Here is an 18,832-nt window from a genome sequence, read left to right on the forward strand (position 1 = left end):
TCACCACTGGGGCATTAGGGCATGGTTTGTTAAATTTTAATGATTTGTCTATATAAATGTTGAGGGAGTCACCATCTACTCTAGCCATACTAATGCTGTTTTTCTTGACTTTGTTATTAAGATTTCCATTCTCTTTTGTATTTATTTCAAACCCCTTTCATTACTCCTGCCCTATTCACTTACTACTTCTAGATAAGCCATGTAATGAAAGGTCTACTAGTTTATTTGTATCAGCTGGAGATCTTTTAATTGTAAGTGTCAGACACCCAACTCAAATGCTTGAAGCACAAAAGGGAATCTATTGCTATATAGTTAAAAGTCTGGCTGTGACTACTGAATCCAGACCTTCACATGGCATCACCCTAGAGAAACTTTCCGTCCATGTTGTGGTTATCTTCCGGGTTGGCTGTCTACTCAGGCAGGCCCAATCTCTCTCCTTATCACGAGGCCTCCAGCAGCTCTGGGTTTTCTTCTTATTCCTTCAACAAACCTTATTTACCAAGAATGACTCTTTCAAAGGTGTTCTAGCAAAAGCTCTGGAGGTGAATATTACTCGAGTTAATTACTGAATAATTACTGAATACTCCAGTTTATGTTGCTGCTAATCCCTTGGTTCTAAGGGTGGTTCCTAGACCAGCTATATAAGCATCACCTTGGAACTTGTTAGAAATGCATATTCTCAGGCTACACCCCAGACTTTTGAATGATAAACTCTGAGGGCAGGGCCTAGGGAACTGTGAGTTAAGAAGCCCTTAATGTGAGCCAGAGGTATGATAAAGTTTAAAGACCACCTTGTTAGTCCATATAGACAATGCTCTTTGGTTAGGGGCATAAAATATATGGAGACGTCCAGTCTGGGTAGCCTGATTATTTCAAGAGCTGGGTTAGGGCCAGCTTTATCCAGTCCAGATGGTTTTAAGGTAAAATAAAGATGGAAGCTGTTTTATCAGAAATAGCAACAGTTGCTGCTCAGAAAAAAAATTAATGTTCTACAATAGAATCTTTCTACAAGTACTAGGTGGTAAATTATTACATCAATAAATATTTGGTACTGAATGCCTAATGCTTTTTTTGTTGTATCTTTAAAAGGTTTAGGGCAAGAGACTTTTCTGCTTATAGTATGCTTCATACCCAATTGTTTTTTTTGAATGGAGATGGATGGTTTTGCCCTGTCAGTGGAATTATCCACAATTGCGTATTTTCTGTTATGTGATGGAATATTCTGAGCTGTGGCATGAGAGCATGGTATGCAGGGCATATAGCTCAGACTGGGTCAAGAGTCAGCCTCCTGACTGAACATTGGCTCCATACTACATTGAGTATTTTGTTTTCTGGAAGTGAATATTTTGCATGGACACCTAAAAGATACAGTAAGGATGCCGTGACAAAACATGGTGACTTGTTGGTATCTCCTTTGTGATGTTCATAGGTACAATGGTGGGGGACCATACCCGCTTGGAATTCCACAATATCGAAACTGGAATCATGACTGAGAAACGCTACATCTCCGTTGTCCCCTCCAGTTTCATTGGGCACTTGCAGAGCCTCATGTTCAATGGCCTGCTCTACATTGACTTGTGCAAAAATGGTGACATTGATTACTGTGAGCTGAAGGCACGTTTTGGACTGAGGAACATCATTGCTGACCCTGTCACCTTTAAGACCAAGAGCAGCTACCTGAGCCTGGCCACCCTCCAGGCATACACCTCTATGCACCTCTTCTTCCAGTTCAAGACCACCTCAGCTGATGGCTTCATCCTCTTCAACAGTGGTGATGGCAATGACTTCATTGCAGTTGAGCTAGTCAAGGGGTGAGTAGAACACTTCACATAGTTTATACCAGGTATCTCAGCTCAAGCCCTGCATGAAATACGGATATGAAAAAAAGTACCCATTCTGTTCCCTACTCTCTATTCCCAGTACATGCTCTCATCCTCATTGATTAAAAATACCTATGTAACGGTTAGGGCTGGAAGGAAGAGAAATTCATTAGTTTATTTAAAGATATTCCACTAACTCAATATTCTCAGACTTTTTTTTTACTGTAAAATGTAGTCCTTTAAGCCTATAGGAGAGAAGCTTATTTTTGCAAAAGAAGGATATATAGGGTGCATTGCATCTGTCTCTGGGTCAGTGCTATCTTCAGCTACCAAGTCTATAGGAAGAAATGAAATATAGATATTTTCAGCATTACCATTAGCTCATTTATGCAACGTTTTAAAAGCTCTTCTTTCTGCAAGATATTTTACTACCGTGTGTTGGAAAATGGTTAAAATAAAAACAAAAACTAGAACAGAACCAGATAATAGATCCATGATCCACAGAATTTAAATGCCACCCCTTAGTGTTTTGGAATGTACTGTCTACACTACTTTGTGACTCTGGATTTTTAGATAGTGTTAGAGAAGTGAATTACGTAAGTATGGAATTAAGGTCTGATAGGATAGGCTAGGATTATTTTTACAATCCTAAATCAAGCTTTATTATTCCTGCATAATGCCAGGGTAACATGGGGGATGTGAAGCCTTTAGTGTCAGTTATGTATATAGGTTGCCATTAATCTACTTTAGGGAGTCTCAACTCACTGGGGGGTTATTGTTTCTCACAGGTACATACACTATGTGTTTGACCTCGGGAATGGTCCCAATGTGATCAAGGGCAACAGTGACCGCCCCCTGAATGACAACCAGTGGCACAACGTCGTTATCACCCGAGACAACAGTAACACCCACAGTTTGAAAGTGGACACTAAAGTGGTCACTCAGGTTATCAATGGTGCCAAAAATCTGGATTTGAAAGGTAAACCTGTAAAGAAGGATTTCCTTTTTAGAACATTTTTTACAATAGAAAGGCTGTTTGCAGAAGTATACTACAAGTTAGGAATGCTATGTGTTTTCGATACATAATGCATATCCTATTTTAACAACATTAAATTATATCCAAATGCAATTTTTACTTAAACCACTCTTCCAGGGATGGTTCATTTTCTCTGTAAACCTGGGGTATGTGGGGGCTGAGTGTGAGGTGATAAATGTCAAAATGTGGGGGCTCATAATATAGAGGAAAGGATATATATATATGTTTTGGAATCTCAGCTGAATCGCTTACTGCCTGGGTGACTTTGATGAAATCTCTTAGCCTTGTTCAGCTTCTGTATACTTTTTTTTTTTGCAAAATGAGGATAATAATTGTTACTACCTTTATGGGCTGTTATGATTTTTGATGGGATAATGTCTATAAAATCCTAAGCATATTATTGGTAACAAGCACATAAAAAGCAGTGAGTAAGTGGTGGTTTTGTTGAAAATCCTGTTAATCTTTACTTCATCATAAAATGGGAACAATACCTACCTCATAGACTGAATATAGTGATTAAAATTTGTGAGATGGCATGCAGAAAATGAATGACATAAGCAATGTTAGTTTCCTCTGTCTACAATGTAGAAACTCTGGTAATTAGTTGTTTATGCTGGTTCCCCCTCCCAGCTTTATTATCATTATCCAAGAAGTATACTAGCCTAAGGTGCATTAGCTTTAGTTGACATGGTTTCTAACCCTTTACTCATTTGCTCTTGCTACTTACTCTCTTTTGCAGGTGACCTCTACATGGCGGGTCTGGCCCAAGGCATGTACAGCAACCTTCCAAAATTGGTGGCTTCCCGGGATGGCTTTCAGGGATGTCTGGCCTCGGTGGATTTGAATGGGCGTCTGCCAGACCTCATCAATGATGCCCTCCATCGGAGTGGACAGATAGAACGTGGCTGTGAAGGTACGGCCTCTTTTCTTTTCAAGCTACAGCCTTGTCGCAAGCACCACGCCTCTTTGCTGCCTCTGCCAGTGCCTTCTTACTTGGTTTACCAGTCATCTCTCATTCCCATTGGTTATCTGACGTTGCGTCATCATTGGTGTCCTCTTGTCACTGGCTCAGTATGTCAAGACATGGGCCTCAGGCGCTGGGAATGTATGTTGGCAGATGTCTTCCCAGTGTCACATACTTGCCAGTAGAGGACTTTCCCTGGCATTGACATCAGACTCCTCCGGACTTGTACCTTTGCTTCCAGCATGGCTGAAAGGGCAGTAGGGGTTTTTATTTATGTTTTTATACATGGCAGACTTTTATGTGGGTGTCACCATTAATGAAATGTTTCTAATAGCTATTGCATCATCTAATGCAAACTCAGCAGGAGGTTGGAAAATGATGTCAGAATGCCATGATAAGGGAAGGGAACTAACATTTATTGAATACTTACTAGATGTCAGGCATTGTTAGGTAGTTCCTTAGTGCGATGTCATGCAACAGCATGGGTGTCAATGTTAGAAAAGACATGGATTTAGGTCCAGATAGCGACTCTTGTTCATTGTGTGACATTTGGCAAGTTACTTAACTTCTCTGATCTCTATCCTCCTCACCTGCAAATTGGGGCAATAAAACTTGCTTTGGAAAATAAGATCTGTAAATCAGAGCTATACATAAAATGCCTGGTACATACATAGTAGGTACTCAATAAACAGTAAGATTATTATTTGCATGTATTATCTCATTACAGACATCTAATAACATTGCATGTCCATCAGTGCAGCACAAAAAAAAAAAAACCATGCTCAGCCTGTTTCTGATAATATATATAAGATAAAGATATCTTAATATCTTTAAGATACTAACTGAATTTTACAGGTCTTCTGGTATTCAACAGTTCTTTATAACAAAACAGTCTAGTTTAACCAGCAGAGGGAAGCAGTGAACACTTTTCAGCCTCCCTCCCCCCCCCCCCCCCCCCTTCAGCCTCCTCCTCCACCGTCCCCCCCCACCCCGGTCCTTTGGTAGGTTGGAAAGGGGACCCTTACCTAACTTGAAAGGCAAAGATGTCTGTCTGACCAGTTAGCTAACTGGTCTGTCTGACCAGTTAGCATTCTTTTGTCTGGTTGAGCCTCATGGTCCTATGTGCAATAGCATATTGTGTTGTTTTTTTTTCTATCTCATTGACTTACTGTGTCAAACCCATTCACTCATCTCCTAAGTTCAACCTCATTTATTGCTTCTGTTCTTTAACCAGCTTTCATTCTGGGTTCACTGCTACCTTTATAAAAGCTTCCCATCAGCTTCACAAGCTGACTTGCAGTATGGAAGTCACTCCCCTTTGCCTAAGAGTCAACTTCCCACGTGTTCTAGTAATAAGATGGAATAGTCCACTCCAGTTTTCCTTTGGCCAGGAATTTCTTATATCCAGTGGACCACATATGGTCTGTGTACCTGAGAAGACAGGAAGTTGGGAATCACCATGCACTTAAAATAGCCACTTTGTTTTCTTCTCCTGAAAATGCACGATGTCATTTAAATCAAGAATTTTTGTCTCCTTGGCTTGCTCTTACTTCTTTCAGCATTAAAGGCAATGCTGGGATAAATGTAACATTTGGGAATTAAATCAAATATCTTAGTTTCAAAGATTGTGGGATGACAGAAATTCCAGTTATCCTGCAATAATTAATCATACCTAATTAAAACATAAATACACACATTAAAAAGCATACGGTACTCTTCAGATGTTAAATATTATCATGCCATCCGCTTTTCAGATTTGTAAGTTAATAGGAATCATCCATTTAACTCTGTAGCAGCGTGGCTTGATAGGAACATAATGTGAGTCACATATGTAATTTTAAATTTCCTAGTATTCTAGCTACTTGTAAAAAAGATATAAAGTAACAGGTAGGGTTAATTTTAATTTTATGTTATTTAACTTAACCCAGCATATCCAAAGTATTATCACGTCAGCGTGTAATGGTATAAAATTATTAATAATACATTTTACATTCCTTTTTCACGTTAAACCTTCAAAACCGAGTGTGTATTTTACACTTGGAGCACACCTCAATTCAGACTACACACCTTTCAAGTGCTCTGTGGCTACATGTATCTGTGGCTACTGCATTGGAAGCATAGTTCTATAGAGTATAAAAAAATTGGGGTATAAGGAACTAAAACTGTTGTACTGGATTAAAAGGACGTCTAAACTAACTTTTATAAGGGTGGCTTAAAAGATATAGCATAAAGGGGGGAATGGAGTTCACTTAAGAGAACTTCAGGAGAAGCAGTGAGAGCATTAGCAAAAGGAAATTACCCATCAAATTGGGGAAAATGTTCCCATCCCTACCTGTATCTCTGTGTGCAGTTTGGCATGACTCATCACATGCATTATGGTGGGGCCTGACCTTCCTCTGAGTATGGGTGATTGTCCAGCACCGGATATTGTGACTTGATGGTTCTGCCATCCGAATTTGTGGCAAGTCCCCTGGGCCTAATAACCCTGCACTCTATTGCCATGGAGATAATTGCAGTGATTACCTATGGAGCATTATGACCGCCCCACTGGGTGGGATGAAGTGGGGGGGGGGGGTGAGTGCTCGGGAGGAACGTCCTTGTTTATTGTACACCGATGACTTGGATAATTAGCCTAAGTGGCCAGGAAGAATGACCAAAAAGTGGGTTAAGGCATAAATTACTGCCATTGGAAGTTTACACCATGTGCATAAGCCCTTATAAGAGGTCCCAGGAGCCTTTTAGGGCACTGTGGAAATGAAGCTAAGGAAGACGGGGAGGAGGGAACGAGGAACACAGAACCTTAGAGAGACTGCAGACAGATGTCATTCTCATTCTGAATCTCTGTTCATTCTATGGACCCCTTGAGAAGGCCTTTCAGTATTGTGCAGCATGGCAATCATAGGAAATAGAATACATTTCCTGATGTATCATTTCTGTATGTAGAACAATAAATAGGTAGGGGATGAGGATCTGTTACTAAAACCAAAGAGCTGCATCTCTTCAAGATGGTAAATGTGTTTTATCCTCACTGTCTGGGGTACATAGGCCAGAATATATCATATGTTTTGTCAAAGTCATTGATAATGATCTTTCAAGATCCCTAAGTAGTAATTGTATTACTTTCCCTTGTATATCTAAGTGCAAAGAGTCCAAAATTATTTTAAAAAAGCATATTAATCCCCTACTCTGCCTCTCAACTGTTTGTAGTAAGAAAGAAAAAAATCTTGAGCTATGTTTTGATTTTACGTCTCTAATATATGCGGAATATATATTTCAGAAGTTAAGCTCAATTTCCAGACAACCTAGCCAACATCTGGCTATGACTTGCAGCTTCTTAATTTGGGCTAGGAATTTTGAAATAATGTCTGGTTCTAGTCTCAGCTGGTAAATCTCTCTTTCTATCTTGAGGCCAGCTTTGCAGTGAGACCAAGGCATGTATTGGCTGGAAATGCGATTCCACGATTGCAGATGGTAAACATCTGAGAGAAACACACGTGCTTCATTTCAAGACTGGCACGAATAAATAAAAAGGACATTGGTTTGGTGCTTTTTTGCTCACAGCCATTTGGGTTTCGCTATATTCCTACAAATCAAACAAATGGAGCTCTTTGGAGTTCCCAAGTCACCTTCATGCACGTGCCCAGTTCTAGTGCCACATTCCCTGGTGGCATTTTCCACAGGTTACAAGGAGTGCTCCCAAGTGACTCTTCCATACTTAACTCCTAGATGTTCAGAATTTTGTGGGCTTGGTCTGGTTGTGCACACGTGTCTTTCAGTGTGGCCACACACTACCTTTATTTCTTGATGTTTATTCTGACTCATGGAGAATCATTTTTCTGGACCATATGCCTTGGGGTTGGCTGTGTGGATGTGGGAAGGCTCTTGTTACCACTGCTTCTGCTTTGTCAAGCCCAGTGTTCTCCCACCCCTGCTCTGCTGACGTGGCTCTGATGAGGCCTGCTCTGCCCTGGTCCATGCATCACCTGTCTGTGCTGTCTCTGGAGAACCTGTAGAGCATTTTGATTGTCTTTTTGAGTGATGTTGGTTATGCCAATTGTATTTTCATTTCTGTAATGTTGCCCTGGTTTACTCTACCTGTTACTAACCTCTGGTTATTGTTTTCGCTTTTCTGTTCTTTTGCTAACAAAGTTGCGTTGACCAAAGCTGACCTGCAAGGTAGAGAAGGTTCTTGTTCCCATTACCACTTTGGACTGAGAGATGCCCTGTGTAACCCTCGGTATCTTTTCTTTAAGGGCCTCCAAGCTGTCACACCTCTTGGACAGCATCAGTTTTGGGGAGGGGGCTGAACCCCATGTTCTTCAGAAACAGTGGCAGAAAACCCAGATCAATGAGTGCAAAACAACAAAAGCAAGACTTTTTAGGGATGAGAACATGATTCCATTTTCAAGGGACTAAAGAGGTTTAACAGCATCCTGTATTGTGACAACTCACGAACACATTAATCCACTTCTGGAAATGGTTAATACCTCTCCAAGTAGTTGCCGCGGATGGGTTGGCTCTTCTTGATGTAGTCACTAGAGGAAGGCAACACTTGGAAAGAGAAAAAGAAAAAAAAAAAGACCACTCCAGTTCTTAATTTATAATTTTTTGGGTCGGGGAGGTCATTTCTCAGGACTTTTGAGGGCTTGGGCCTTATGAAAGAGAATGTCATTTTCTCTTAACTCATTTTAAAGAAATATTTCTAGGCATTTGGGAGATATCAATGTCATTAAAACGTTCTAGAGATTTATGTTTCCTATCAGGGATTTTGGTTGAGCACTTTAATTTCCTGTTTTGTGAGCTAAAGGAAAAAGTACTCTTGGGGAAGAAGAGGATGTGTCCGTTTTATCCTGAATACCCTTTAAAAAGCCTGCTTGTTAGACGTCAGTGAATATCTCCCACAGACACTGCTTCTTCTACCATTTGGAGAGGCACCATCCAAAGTCTGTAACGGACCACTGGTCAAGTTGTGTCAGGCTACTTGATTCAGAATGGCAAACCAGGAAGGCATTTTAGGCATCTTTTGGCTGATAGTTCAGCAGGGGATTGAGCGTCGAATGGCTTCTGCGAGTTTGCAACCAGCAAAAATTGTTAAAAGTAGTTAACAGGGTAGCTTTAAAAAATACTGCTCTTCACCTAAAGGATCATTTACTTTGCTGTGACTTGCTGTCTGTTATGTGGGTAACCAATACAAGTGTCCATCTCTTGGGTGGACATCAACTAAATGAGGTTTTTCTCTAACCATTTTTCTATAACTTTTTTTCCATCACTTCTTAGCAGATTTGCATATATGCTGATATATAATAAAATTAATGAAAACAACATACACTGGATTAGTATTTTGAAGTCCAAGGTAGCTGTAAAATAGCTTTCCATTTTTTTTCTTTTTATTGCTTGCTTTTTTTTTTTAATTTTTTTGCTTTCAATTTCAAAGAATGTTAAGAGGCCTTTCAGTATTACTAAAGGCTATTGTTTTCAGAAATTCTGCTCCTTGTCAAAATAGGTCTACCGACTGACACTCTGTAATGGAGGAGGGGGGAAGGGGATAGTATTTAATCTACAATAAGAGATAATCCAAGATTGTCAAAGCTCGTTATGATCAGATTTATTAGATACAACTAGAGAACTGTATTTCCTCCCAGACTTTATTCTTTACGATAAGAACTATGTGTATTTTGAACCCCCAGAATCTAGCACAGGCCTTTTTACATAGCAGCTCCCGATGTTGCAAAATGATCTTAAATTTGCCATTCAAAGGAAAAAGGGTTTGTAGGAATCCTACAAAGAAATGGTTGATTTCTATGCCTATTATAAATTATTAGCCAAAGTATAGTACAGGTTTAGGGACATAATAGTTTGGAATATCTTAATTTGCCCGTTTGTAGAATCAGTGAAATCATCAGTTTTTTCATGTTATTACTGTATTGACCCAAATGCTCTTCCATTCTTGATGACCGGACAGTCACTTCGTGGCAGGAGCTGTTATCCTTTATAATTATTTTGGGTCATTGTACTCTTTCCCCATATTGTGGCAAAAGACCTTTAGGATGTAAATGCCTTTTACTTTTTATTCTCCTGACATTGGGGTTTGGATCATTACTCATGCTGGCTCTTTTAGCTACAACCTGTGGGCACAGATAGTACTCATTACCATGAAGTGTGAAGGGCAGTAAAAACATATGACAAAGAGATGAGAGACAGGTTGAAATGTAAAGGCAAATGGTATTCAGAAAACACTATAATAGTGGGGTCTAGGAAGTGGCATGATGAGTCCAGACAGATCAATTGCCTGAGTCCTCTTACCACTGTGTTTGGGGTGGTGTCATTTGTGTGATTGTGTTAAGTTTAATGGGAACATACCTACTCCTATGTATCAGGCACTCAGCTGGGCACTGGGATTACCAGTGTGATACAGCTTGACTTCAGATGCATTCGAATGGGATCCTCCAGGAAGGACAATGCAGAACGAACATTGATTTTCTAGAAGAGAAGGAGCATGCTGTGTGAACACAGAGGAGGGCTGCTGGACTATGGGGGTTGGATGGTCATGGTAGGTGCTCAGGTGTATTTCTCAGGCAGAGTTTGAGCCAAGTTGGAAGGATAACATGTTTGAGGTACGTGACAGGTAGAAACACATTCAAGAGTTTGGCCAGTCTGAGGACCAATGTGAAGCTCAGTTTGGCTGAAATAATTTGCATATGGAGATGTGATCAAAGGTGAAGCTAGAACATAGGATGGAGGCAGGTGATGACTGCCTTTTTGTGTGAGGAGTTGGGCATTACCCTGAGGGCACTATGAGGAGGACAGAGACTTGGTCAGCTTTCATTTTATCAAGATCACTCTGACACCAGGTGGAGAATGGATGTGGAGGACAGGAACTGAAAAACAGAGAGCAGAGTTAGGAGGGAGGGAAGTAGCATGTTCCAAGGTTGAGGGAATAGGCTTTAACCTGATACTTGTTACTTTAGGTGGCTAAGGAGGTAAACATGTTTCTCTCCCAGAGGAGACATCTGAGGAATGAGGAAGAAAATAATCTTTTTCTCCTGGTTGTTTCCCTTCTACCCTGACTATGTTACGTGTTTCATATCAGGAGGTACCCTGAGATTCAAGGGTCCCTTGAATACAGTGACAATATCTATGGACCTTTCAGAAGTAATTTTCTAATTCCTTTTTATTATAAGAGGGGTATTCCTAGAGATATCCCTTAAAAGCTGTCAAATAAGAAAGGGGTCATACAACTATGAGAGAAACATTAAATTTGACCTGTTGGTAGTGAAACAGATGAGTTATAAACTATAAAAAATAAAAGAATAGCTTTTTATTGGGGTGGATGATTAATAAGAATACATTTCCCCACTTTCCACTATAATTCCCCTTAAAAGGCTCTATTTCTTGTTAAATATGTAATAGCTTCTTTTCTAGAAATGTGATTTGTTCTTCTGCCCAAATGGTGGGCAGGTGGATTGGGGGTACCAAGAATTGATTAGATGTGGTTTTGAATGTTTTGTATCTTGCATAAGTCAATGAATGTATGGGGCTTTGATGCCTTAAAAATGTGAGGATTGTTTTAAGTAATTTTAGATAAGAGTTGGCATCAAACGCTTCAACAGGTAAAGGGAATTTAAATTCTCCAACTTTTTTTTTTAATGTGAGAAGTATAGTTCCCCACTTAATTTTCCCCAAAGCTAAGGGCTTTCTCATATTCTCCATCATATTTTACATAATAAAATGTAGCATTGGACCTAATCGAAATCAGTCTCTTAGAAGTGATTTGCCGGGCACCTGGGTGGCTCAGTTGGTTGAGCGACCGACTTTGGCTCGGGGCATCATCTCACTGTGTATGAGTTCGAGTCCTGCATCGGGCTCTGTGCTGACAGGAGTCTGCTTTGGATTCTAGGTCTCCCTCTCTCTCTGCCCCTCCCCCACTTGTGCTCCATCTCTGTCTCAGAAATAAATAAACATTAAAAAATACTAAAGGAAGTGATTTGAATTATAGGAAATAATGAAACACAGGAATTAAATTTGCCTTTTGTCTCTCAGCACTGCATGACAGAGGCTTCTCAAAAGAGAGCTGGGCAGTTAGGACTTACTACCTTAATGTGTCTTGATTCTGGACTCCTGACCAACTATACACCCAACTAAAATGGATAGAACTTGATTTTCCTTTCCAACAGAGTTGATAATGCCCTTCATTGAAAGTTTACCTAGTGTATACATATGCTAAAGACTTGGTATATTGTGTCTCCATTGTGACCATGACCTTGTGACCTAAAGATGACTTTATAGGGTTTGCATATGTTATCTCATTTAATCCTCACATCATATGAGGTAGTGATGATTTCTATCTCTATTCTACAGATGGGTTCAGAGAATTTAAGTGGCTAGCCCAGGGTCACATTGCTAGTAAGTGATAAAGCTAAGTTTTAAAGCCTATGACCTCTTTCCTACTGTGCCAAAGGGTGTGAGTCCAGACTTTCCTATTTCTGTAGCAGAGGCACCACATAGGTGACCAAATGGTGCCTGAGAATGTCCTCTAGCTGATTTTATGTTAGATGGTGTCTATGTCAATACTATTTCACTAAGTTATAGATGATATTTGCACAATGTTATTTAAAACAAAGTATTTTAAAATCAGCTATCTTTTCATTCAGCTTGCCCTTTGAAACCTCTTTTCTCTCTTTTTAGAAATGCCCTCTACTACCCCAACACATCACTACACCAGTGCTGAGAAAAGAAGGGAAATCAGAAAATGAGGCCTCAGTTTACGTTTTTCGGGGCAACATTGACTTTTTGACAAGCTTTTCATTATTTTAAAAAGAAAAAATGATCTAATCATTTGACCTTTATGGCCCAGGCACCCTCTGAAAATAGGGTGGATTGAGCAAGAATATTTTATGATTGTAGACCTTGACAAATACTCCATAAGAAGCAGTCATCCACTGCTACCCCTCCATTGTCATGGAAGGTCACATGAATAAATTGCTTTACTCAGAAAGTATACATACTTTGCAGTTCAGTGACCATCAAGGGAAGTGCTGTACTAGAACTGGTACCAGTGTAGGAATTTTCAGGAATTTTGCACACTGGTTGACATCATGTAACATGTATTAGCTTGAAATTGGCCGTGGTGGGAGAATTTTACATTATGGAAATCAGGTTATAGAAATGTTACGGATCAGGGTTTTGTTGTGGTGGTGGTTGTGGTTGTTAAGTATTTACCTACACAGAACTGATCAAAGGCCATTGGAGGTAAAGATCTCATGAGGGCATCTTGGTTTCAACCAATGTCCATGCCCATCTTGACTTGTTTTATACTCAGTATACGATGAGAGGGCTGGAGTGATTGGAGCAGTTTTAGTAATACCTCTGTTCTCCTCAGTGTCCCCAAAATGTTAGATTTTATTATTAGTTTTTTTCACTCCTCATCCTAACCAAGTGACATTTTTGAACCCTCATTTGAGAAGAGGAAACCATAAACACCTGAGCATGCTTGCTAGGTGCAGTTGTGATGCCTTTCTGAGCACGGGAATTGCCTTCAATACAAAAAAGTAACATCTTGGAAACATGGCTGCTCTTGGGTCTTTCTGCCAATGAAATTTTATAATAATATTTAGGACCCTATTCTCTGACTTTGCTTAATCTTCTGTAAAATGGGAACTAGAGCATTCACTTCTCAGGTAGCTCTCTATGAAGGACACTTGACACATTTAAGGATCATTGCTTTCTTATTTTGAAATTAAATAGAAGTGAATTGGGTTTCTGCCCATTAAAGGGGATGAATCTTATGTTGTCTGCAAATGACTATCTTCAGAAAAGCCAAGAGAACCCAACACTATAAATATAGAATCACTCTGGGAGCACAGAGGGATCTTTGCTTCAAGGACCAAGATTTATGTGCAGCTAACTAAATAGACTATCCCTAATGTCACAAACACTGTCCTTGAAGCTTCAGCATTTAAATCCTTATATTTTAGCAGTTGATACTATAGATTGCTCAGAAAACTGGTAAGGGTCTTGTGCATATATGCACATACACATGCACAAATACATGTATCTATGTGTATTCATCTTGCTTTTTCCATTCTTTCTTCTTCTTCTTTCCCACTTGATTACTGCTCACTCCTTCTTCCTCTGTGAAACAATGTAAATTTGAAAATGTAAAAGTACAAAAGTTATCAAGAGTAGAAAATAAAGTTGCAGGTGACAGATGGGATGTCTCTGGACAGTCATGGCAACTCTCATAAGGCTCCTCCCACAGTAGCTCTACTGGGTAAGGGACAGACAAACCCTTTGGCTGGCACAGAGGTCTACTGTGATGATGCTTCCACATTCAGATTTCACTCATAGATTCTGAATCCTTTGACAAACACCTCATGTTTTGTGATTAAAGACAATGGATATTATTAAACCAGCCTTGCCTCATGCCTACCACTGGGCCACCACTCTTGGCCCTTTAGCATAAATGGATGTAGGGAATCAGAACAGATGTATCATTCCCGGACTCCCCTCATCACCAATCTTACCACCCCAATATGGCCAAGACAGCTGGTGCTAGTTTAGCAATATCTATGTTAAATTGGAATGTTTGAGTCATAGGTTTGGTTAAGTGCTACTTGGGCAATAATAGAGGGAAAATACACTCTAGTATAAGTGTCCTTTGCTTCAGGCAGCACTTTATCTCAAGGACTTGCAAGTCATAAAAGACAAGTCTGTCAACTTTTGGTTTTCTAGACTATGAAGAGGAGTTGACTGAATCAGTTTGCATGTACTGATTTTAGCAGTAACAGGCATGAAATGACTGTCTGAGACAGTTCTTAAAGAGAAAAAACCAATCCCAAGTTCAAGCAGAGTGATGGGAAATTTGTGGCAGCCGGAGGTATCATCTGGGAAAAAAAAAAAAAGACTCAATGTGATGCTTTTTCTGTGAACTAAAAACAGAACTGGGAGTTAGAAACCGAAGTACAAGCATCATTGAGGGCTTGCTTAGTTTTTTCATGGTTGCTTCTGTTGCCTTGTCCCTTCCTACTATAAAGATGTTGCTGCCTTTTCTCCAAAGAATATGTGGCAATTTTAGTGAGAATTGGTTACATATCAAATGAAAAAGTAGTATTCATCATCTCTATACAAGGGTTTCCTAAAGGTTTAGTACAGTTTTAAACTATTAATAATAATTTTGAGAACTTCTAAATATATAATTCTGAAAGTTTATGTTATCTTAGAATATTTGAAATTTTAGGCTGATTTAGAAAAATGCTTTGGACAAAATTATTATTGAGTTCTTAGGAATATGTTTTATTTATAAGTATGCATTTGATACAGATTTTTGTTCTGGTATTATATATATTTGGTCAAACTAGATCTTCCTGTTAATTTTAATTGAATTTTGAATTGAAATGGCCTTTGGGAATTTTTCTCAAAAAAACATACATTTTTACATTAAAATGTCATCTTTGTCTGGTTGTAGATTAGAGATACCTTATTTAAGTTTCTCTTGTTAATCCAATGGGAATATGCGCATGCATGCATGCACACACACGCACAAACAGACACACCCTCTGGCTTACACATATCCATAGAGGGTAGGTGGCTCAACTATGGAGTTGGAAAACTTGGGTTTGAGACCTTACCCTGCTACTTGTTAGGTATGGGGCCTTGCCAAAAAAAAAAAAGAAAAAAAAAAGGCACCTAAGCTCCTACTCTATGTCTTAATTTACTTTTCTAAAATCCTTTCCTTTCAACTTGATCATCAGTGAAAAAATTCTTTTATTTTTGTAATTTTTTAAGTTTATTTACTTATTTTGAAAGAGAGAGAGCAAGCAGGAGAGTAGCAGAGAGAGTAGGAGGAGAGAGAGAGAATCCCAACCAGGCTCTGCACCATTAGCACAGAGCTCCATGTGGGGCCCAAACTCACAAACCATGCAATCAAGACCTGAGCCAAAACCAACTGAGCCACCCAGGTGCCTCCAAAAATTCCTTTATTTTTGAAGTTCTGGATATCTTCCATGATAAAAGCATTCCTCTGTTCTAATTCTTTAATACTTTTAATTGTAATTGCTTCATCATGTGTTTATGAAGATTAATTGAATTAATATCTGAAAAGCACTTAGTACAATGTCTGGCACATAAGAAGTGCTATGTAAATCTCTTGTTATTGTTATATCCTCTCTCTGATTTGTATAAGATCATTTTATATCAGTGGTGTGCATTTAAAAGCATCGTTGAAGATGTTCTTGTTTTTTTTTTTCAGAGCATTTTGGTATGTTTCTTTAATCTCTCTCTCTCTGTCTCTCTAATTTTGGAGACCCTGCTATCTATGAAAAATAGATAAAGATATAAAATATAATCTGTTCAGGGAAGGATGTACTTTAAGGAGTTTGAAATAAGAATAGGAGCTTATATTTTCATCTAGGAAGTGTTTTAAGAGTCTAGTCCAAACTCTTACTCATTCAGCAGTTCGTACTGTCCTTGGACACTGGGGACATGAGAGTTCTTGTCTCAATATCTGGTGAGATCGAATGAGTTCAGTAGTTAAATCAAGGGAGGAAATGTGGTCAATTAAATACCACCATCACCACCACTACCTCCCCCCAAAAGTGGTTCCAAGTAGAAAATTGCTTGTATGATATGATATTGGTAAATTTTACGGATAAATTGTTAGTTAGGAAAACCTCTTGGCTTTGAGTCCTAAAAGAATGATTTTTTTTTCTTGGCTCTTTTGTTCTTTTTTTATTTAACAATATTTTCTGAGCTGTTGCTTTATACCAAAAATCTGCGGGAAGGACATTTCAGGCTGTAGATAGAGCAGACCTTGAAGGTCTGTAGGTAGACCTTGAAGGTAGGGATGGTCTTGAAGTGTTACAGCAGAGGTCCTAGGATATAAGCAGGTCTCAGAAACACCCAGAGGGCTTGTTACAGCTCAGATTCCTGAGCCCTGCCCCTAGCCAGTAACTCTGGGTGGAGACTGAAAAGGTACATGTCTCACAAGCTCCTAGGTGATACAGGTGCTGCTGACTTGGGGCCCACACTGTGAGCACCGCTGTGGTAGAGAGGAACTGGAAGGAGAAAGGGATGGCGGGAGCACTAAGAGTTGGGGGCCAATAGTAGGAAATGAGGCTGGAGAACGGGGCAGGGGCCCTAGGGTCTCAGCCTTGATAGGAAGTTCAAGTTTAGTCTCTCAGATAAATGAAAAGTCATTGAAGGTTCTTCTGGTCCTCCCTCACTGAAGTGGCTCTTGCTTCTGAGGTGATTACAGTGGAGTCAGTCTTCGAGGGTTATCTGATTCTACATGGCAGTCACCCCTTCGTGCATGTGAAACAAATCCTTTGGTATTTGAAAATAACCTGTAATTCCCTCTGTTTTGGGTTTCTGACCAACCTTCAACAAATAGGACAGGTTGCTCACTTTGCGGAGCACAGACATTCACCCATGCTCAGGTTTTGACTGTATGAGACATAGGCAAATCGGAGTGCTGTAATTCAGACCAGCCCCACATTTACTGAAAATGCTTTCTCTGTATCTGGCACAGTAAACTAATGCAGCAAGGATATAATCAAAGCACATTATGATTTCTAACAGCAGGCAGCGTTCAATCTTTTGGGGACAAATACTAAAAAAAAAAGAAAGAAAGAAACAATTAGAGGATTATATAGGCAGAGGACAGCACAATGTGTGATAAAGTGTTAAATTGAATATTATCAGATGTAAATGTTAATGATGCAGATAGTAAGTGCTGTGGCCACTAAGAAGCAGGAAAATTGTTTGAAATTAGTAGGGGATATTTTATACGGGGGAGGCATTCGAGCTGGTCCTTGGAAAATGGTGAAAATTTATCTAGTTAGAGGGAAAGGCAAAAGCATGGAAGAGCCTTTGTCTTCAGGTTCAGTCAACATGCAAGGAATTATTCTGTTTTCCCAAAGTTTTTGCTGTTCTGCCTTTCAAGGGAAAGCCTGCCATGTGTTTCTGATTCTTGAGTACAATTGAATTACTAATCCATTGTCTGCTAAGAGCTGTTTGGTCAGGGAGCCCCGTGGACTTCTCAGAAACTTTTATCCTTTGAAAGAAGCTGTCCTGATTTGCCATTGTTAATGAAACTTGTACTACACAATGCTCAAGTTTAAGACCCACTGAGAACATGACCATGAACCTCCTTTCATCTCCACATGGGGGAACCACATGGCATATAGGAGCTGCAGAGACCCAGCAGCAGTGTTGCTCCCCTAGTGTTAGTAATTGTCTTGAACTTTCTCATGTCATATCCTAATAGCTTTGTATTAGGAGTGACGGTCTGTACCGCTTCCACCCCTCATGAATAAATACAAAATGTCTTGCCACCCAGAAGACAAACCCTTTGTAGTCACGAGTCTCTTTTGAACATGCATCCTTAGGATTCTGCATGCATACATTTCAACATTCTCTGCCTGTGTGAGGCTTTGCTTGGAAATTGTGAAATGTGCACTTATTGCAGTGGATATATTTTTACTCTGGCAACTGCTTTTTTTGCACCAGATCCTGAGTAATACATTTGATGAGTCAAAGGGCTCACCTCCTTTGCTGAGGCTCTCTAGGAGTTTTTCCTGTTAGCTCAGATAATTCCAAAGGTGCAGGTTTATATATATAATCCCAAGGTTAGGCAGAAGATAGAAATGAAAAGGAGAGGATGGTTAAAGAGAGGCCCCGGGCTGACCTAAAGAGAAATTGTAATGGTAATTTGTATGATAAAGATCACCAAACGTTTTCAATTTCTCACTCATACCCAGAAAATATTTTTGAGAATGGAGTACTTCTATATTACTTGCTTATGGAAGATACACAAAAATGGAAATAGTAAGAAATTTTAAATAAAGTTAATTTCTAATATTCTCTTCCTATCCTTCAAATAATTTTCTTTTGCATCATTTGGCATATGAACGCTGCTTTTGAATACACTTTCTTATAAACCTGTAGCAGCGGCATGATGCAGTATACTGGTTTTCAAATTTGAGGCTGTTTCACAATTTCCTGAAAGCTTGTGCA

The 18,832-nt window shown here is 39.5% G+C and overlaps 1 protein-coding gene across 9 annotated transcripts in view; it reads left to right on the forward strand.

Annotated features, from left to right (window-relative positions):
• The window catches only part of NRXN3 (neurexin 3), a 1,570,788-nt gene that overhangs the window by 758,316 nt on the left and 793,640 nt on the right, over positions 1 to 18,832 (forward strand). For all 9 annotated transcript variants that reach the window (XM_042990246.1, XM_042990247.1, XM_042990244.1 and 6 more), the window contains 3 exons: positions 1,430 to 1,811; positions 2,609 to 2,799; positions 3,596 to 3,769. In XM_042990246.1, the coding sequence (XP_042846180.1) occupies positions 1,430 to 1,811; positions 2,609 to 2,799; positions 3,596 to 3,769 (747 nt within the window). The remainder of the gene's footprint in view (positions 1 to 1,429; positions 1,812 to 2,608; positions 2,800 to 3,595; positions 3,770 to 18,832) is intronic.

The sequence above is a fragment of the Panthera tigris genome, chromosome B3 (genome assembly GCF_018350195.1).
Source record: "Panthera tigris isolate Pti1 chromosome B3, P.tigris_Pti1_mat1.1, whole genome shotgun sequence".
NCBI lineage: Eukaryota > Metazoa > Chordata > Mammalia > Carnivora > Felidae > Panthera > Panthera tigris.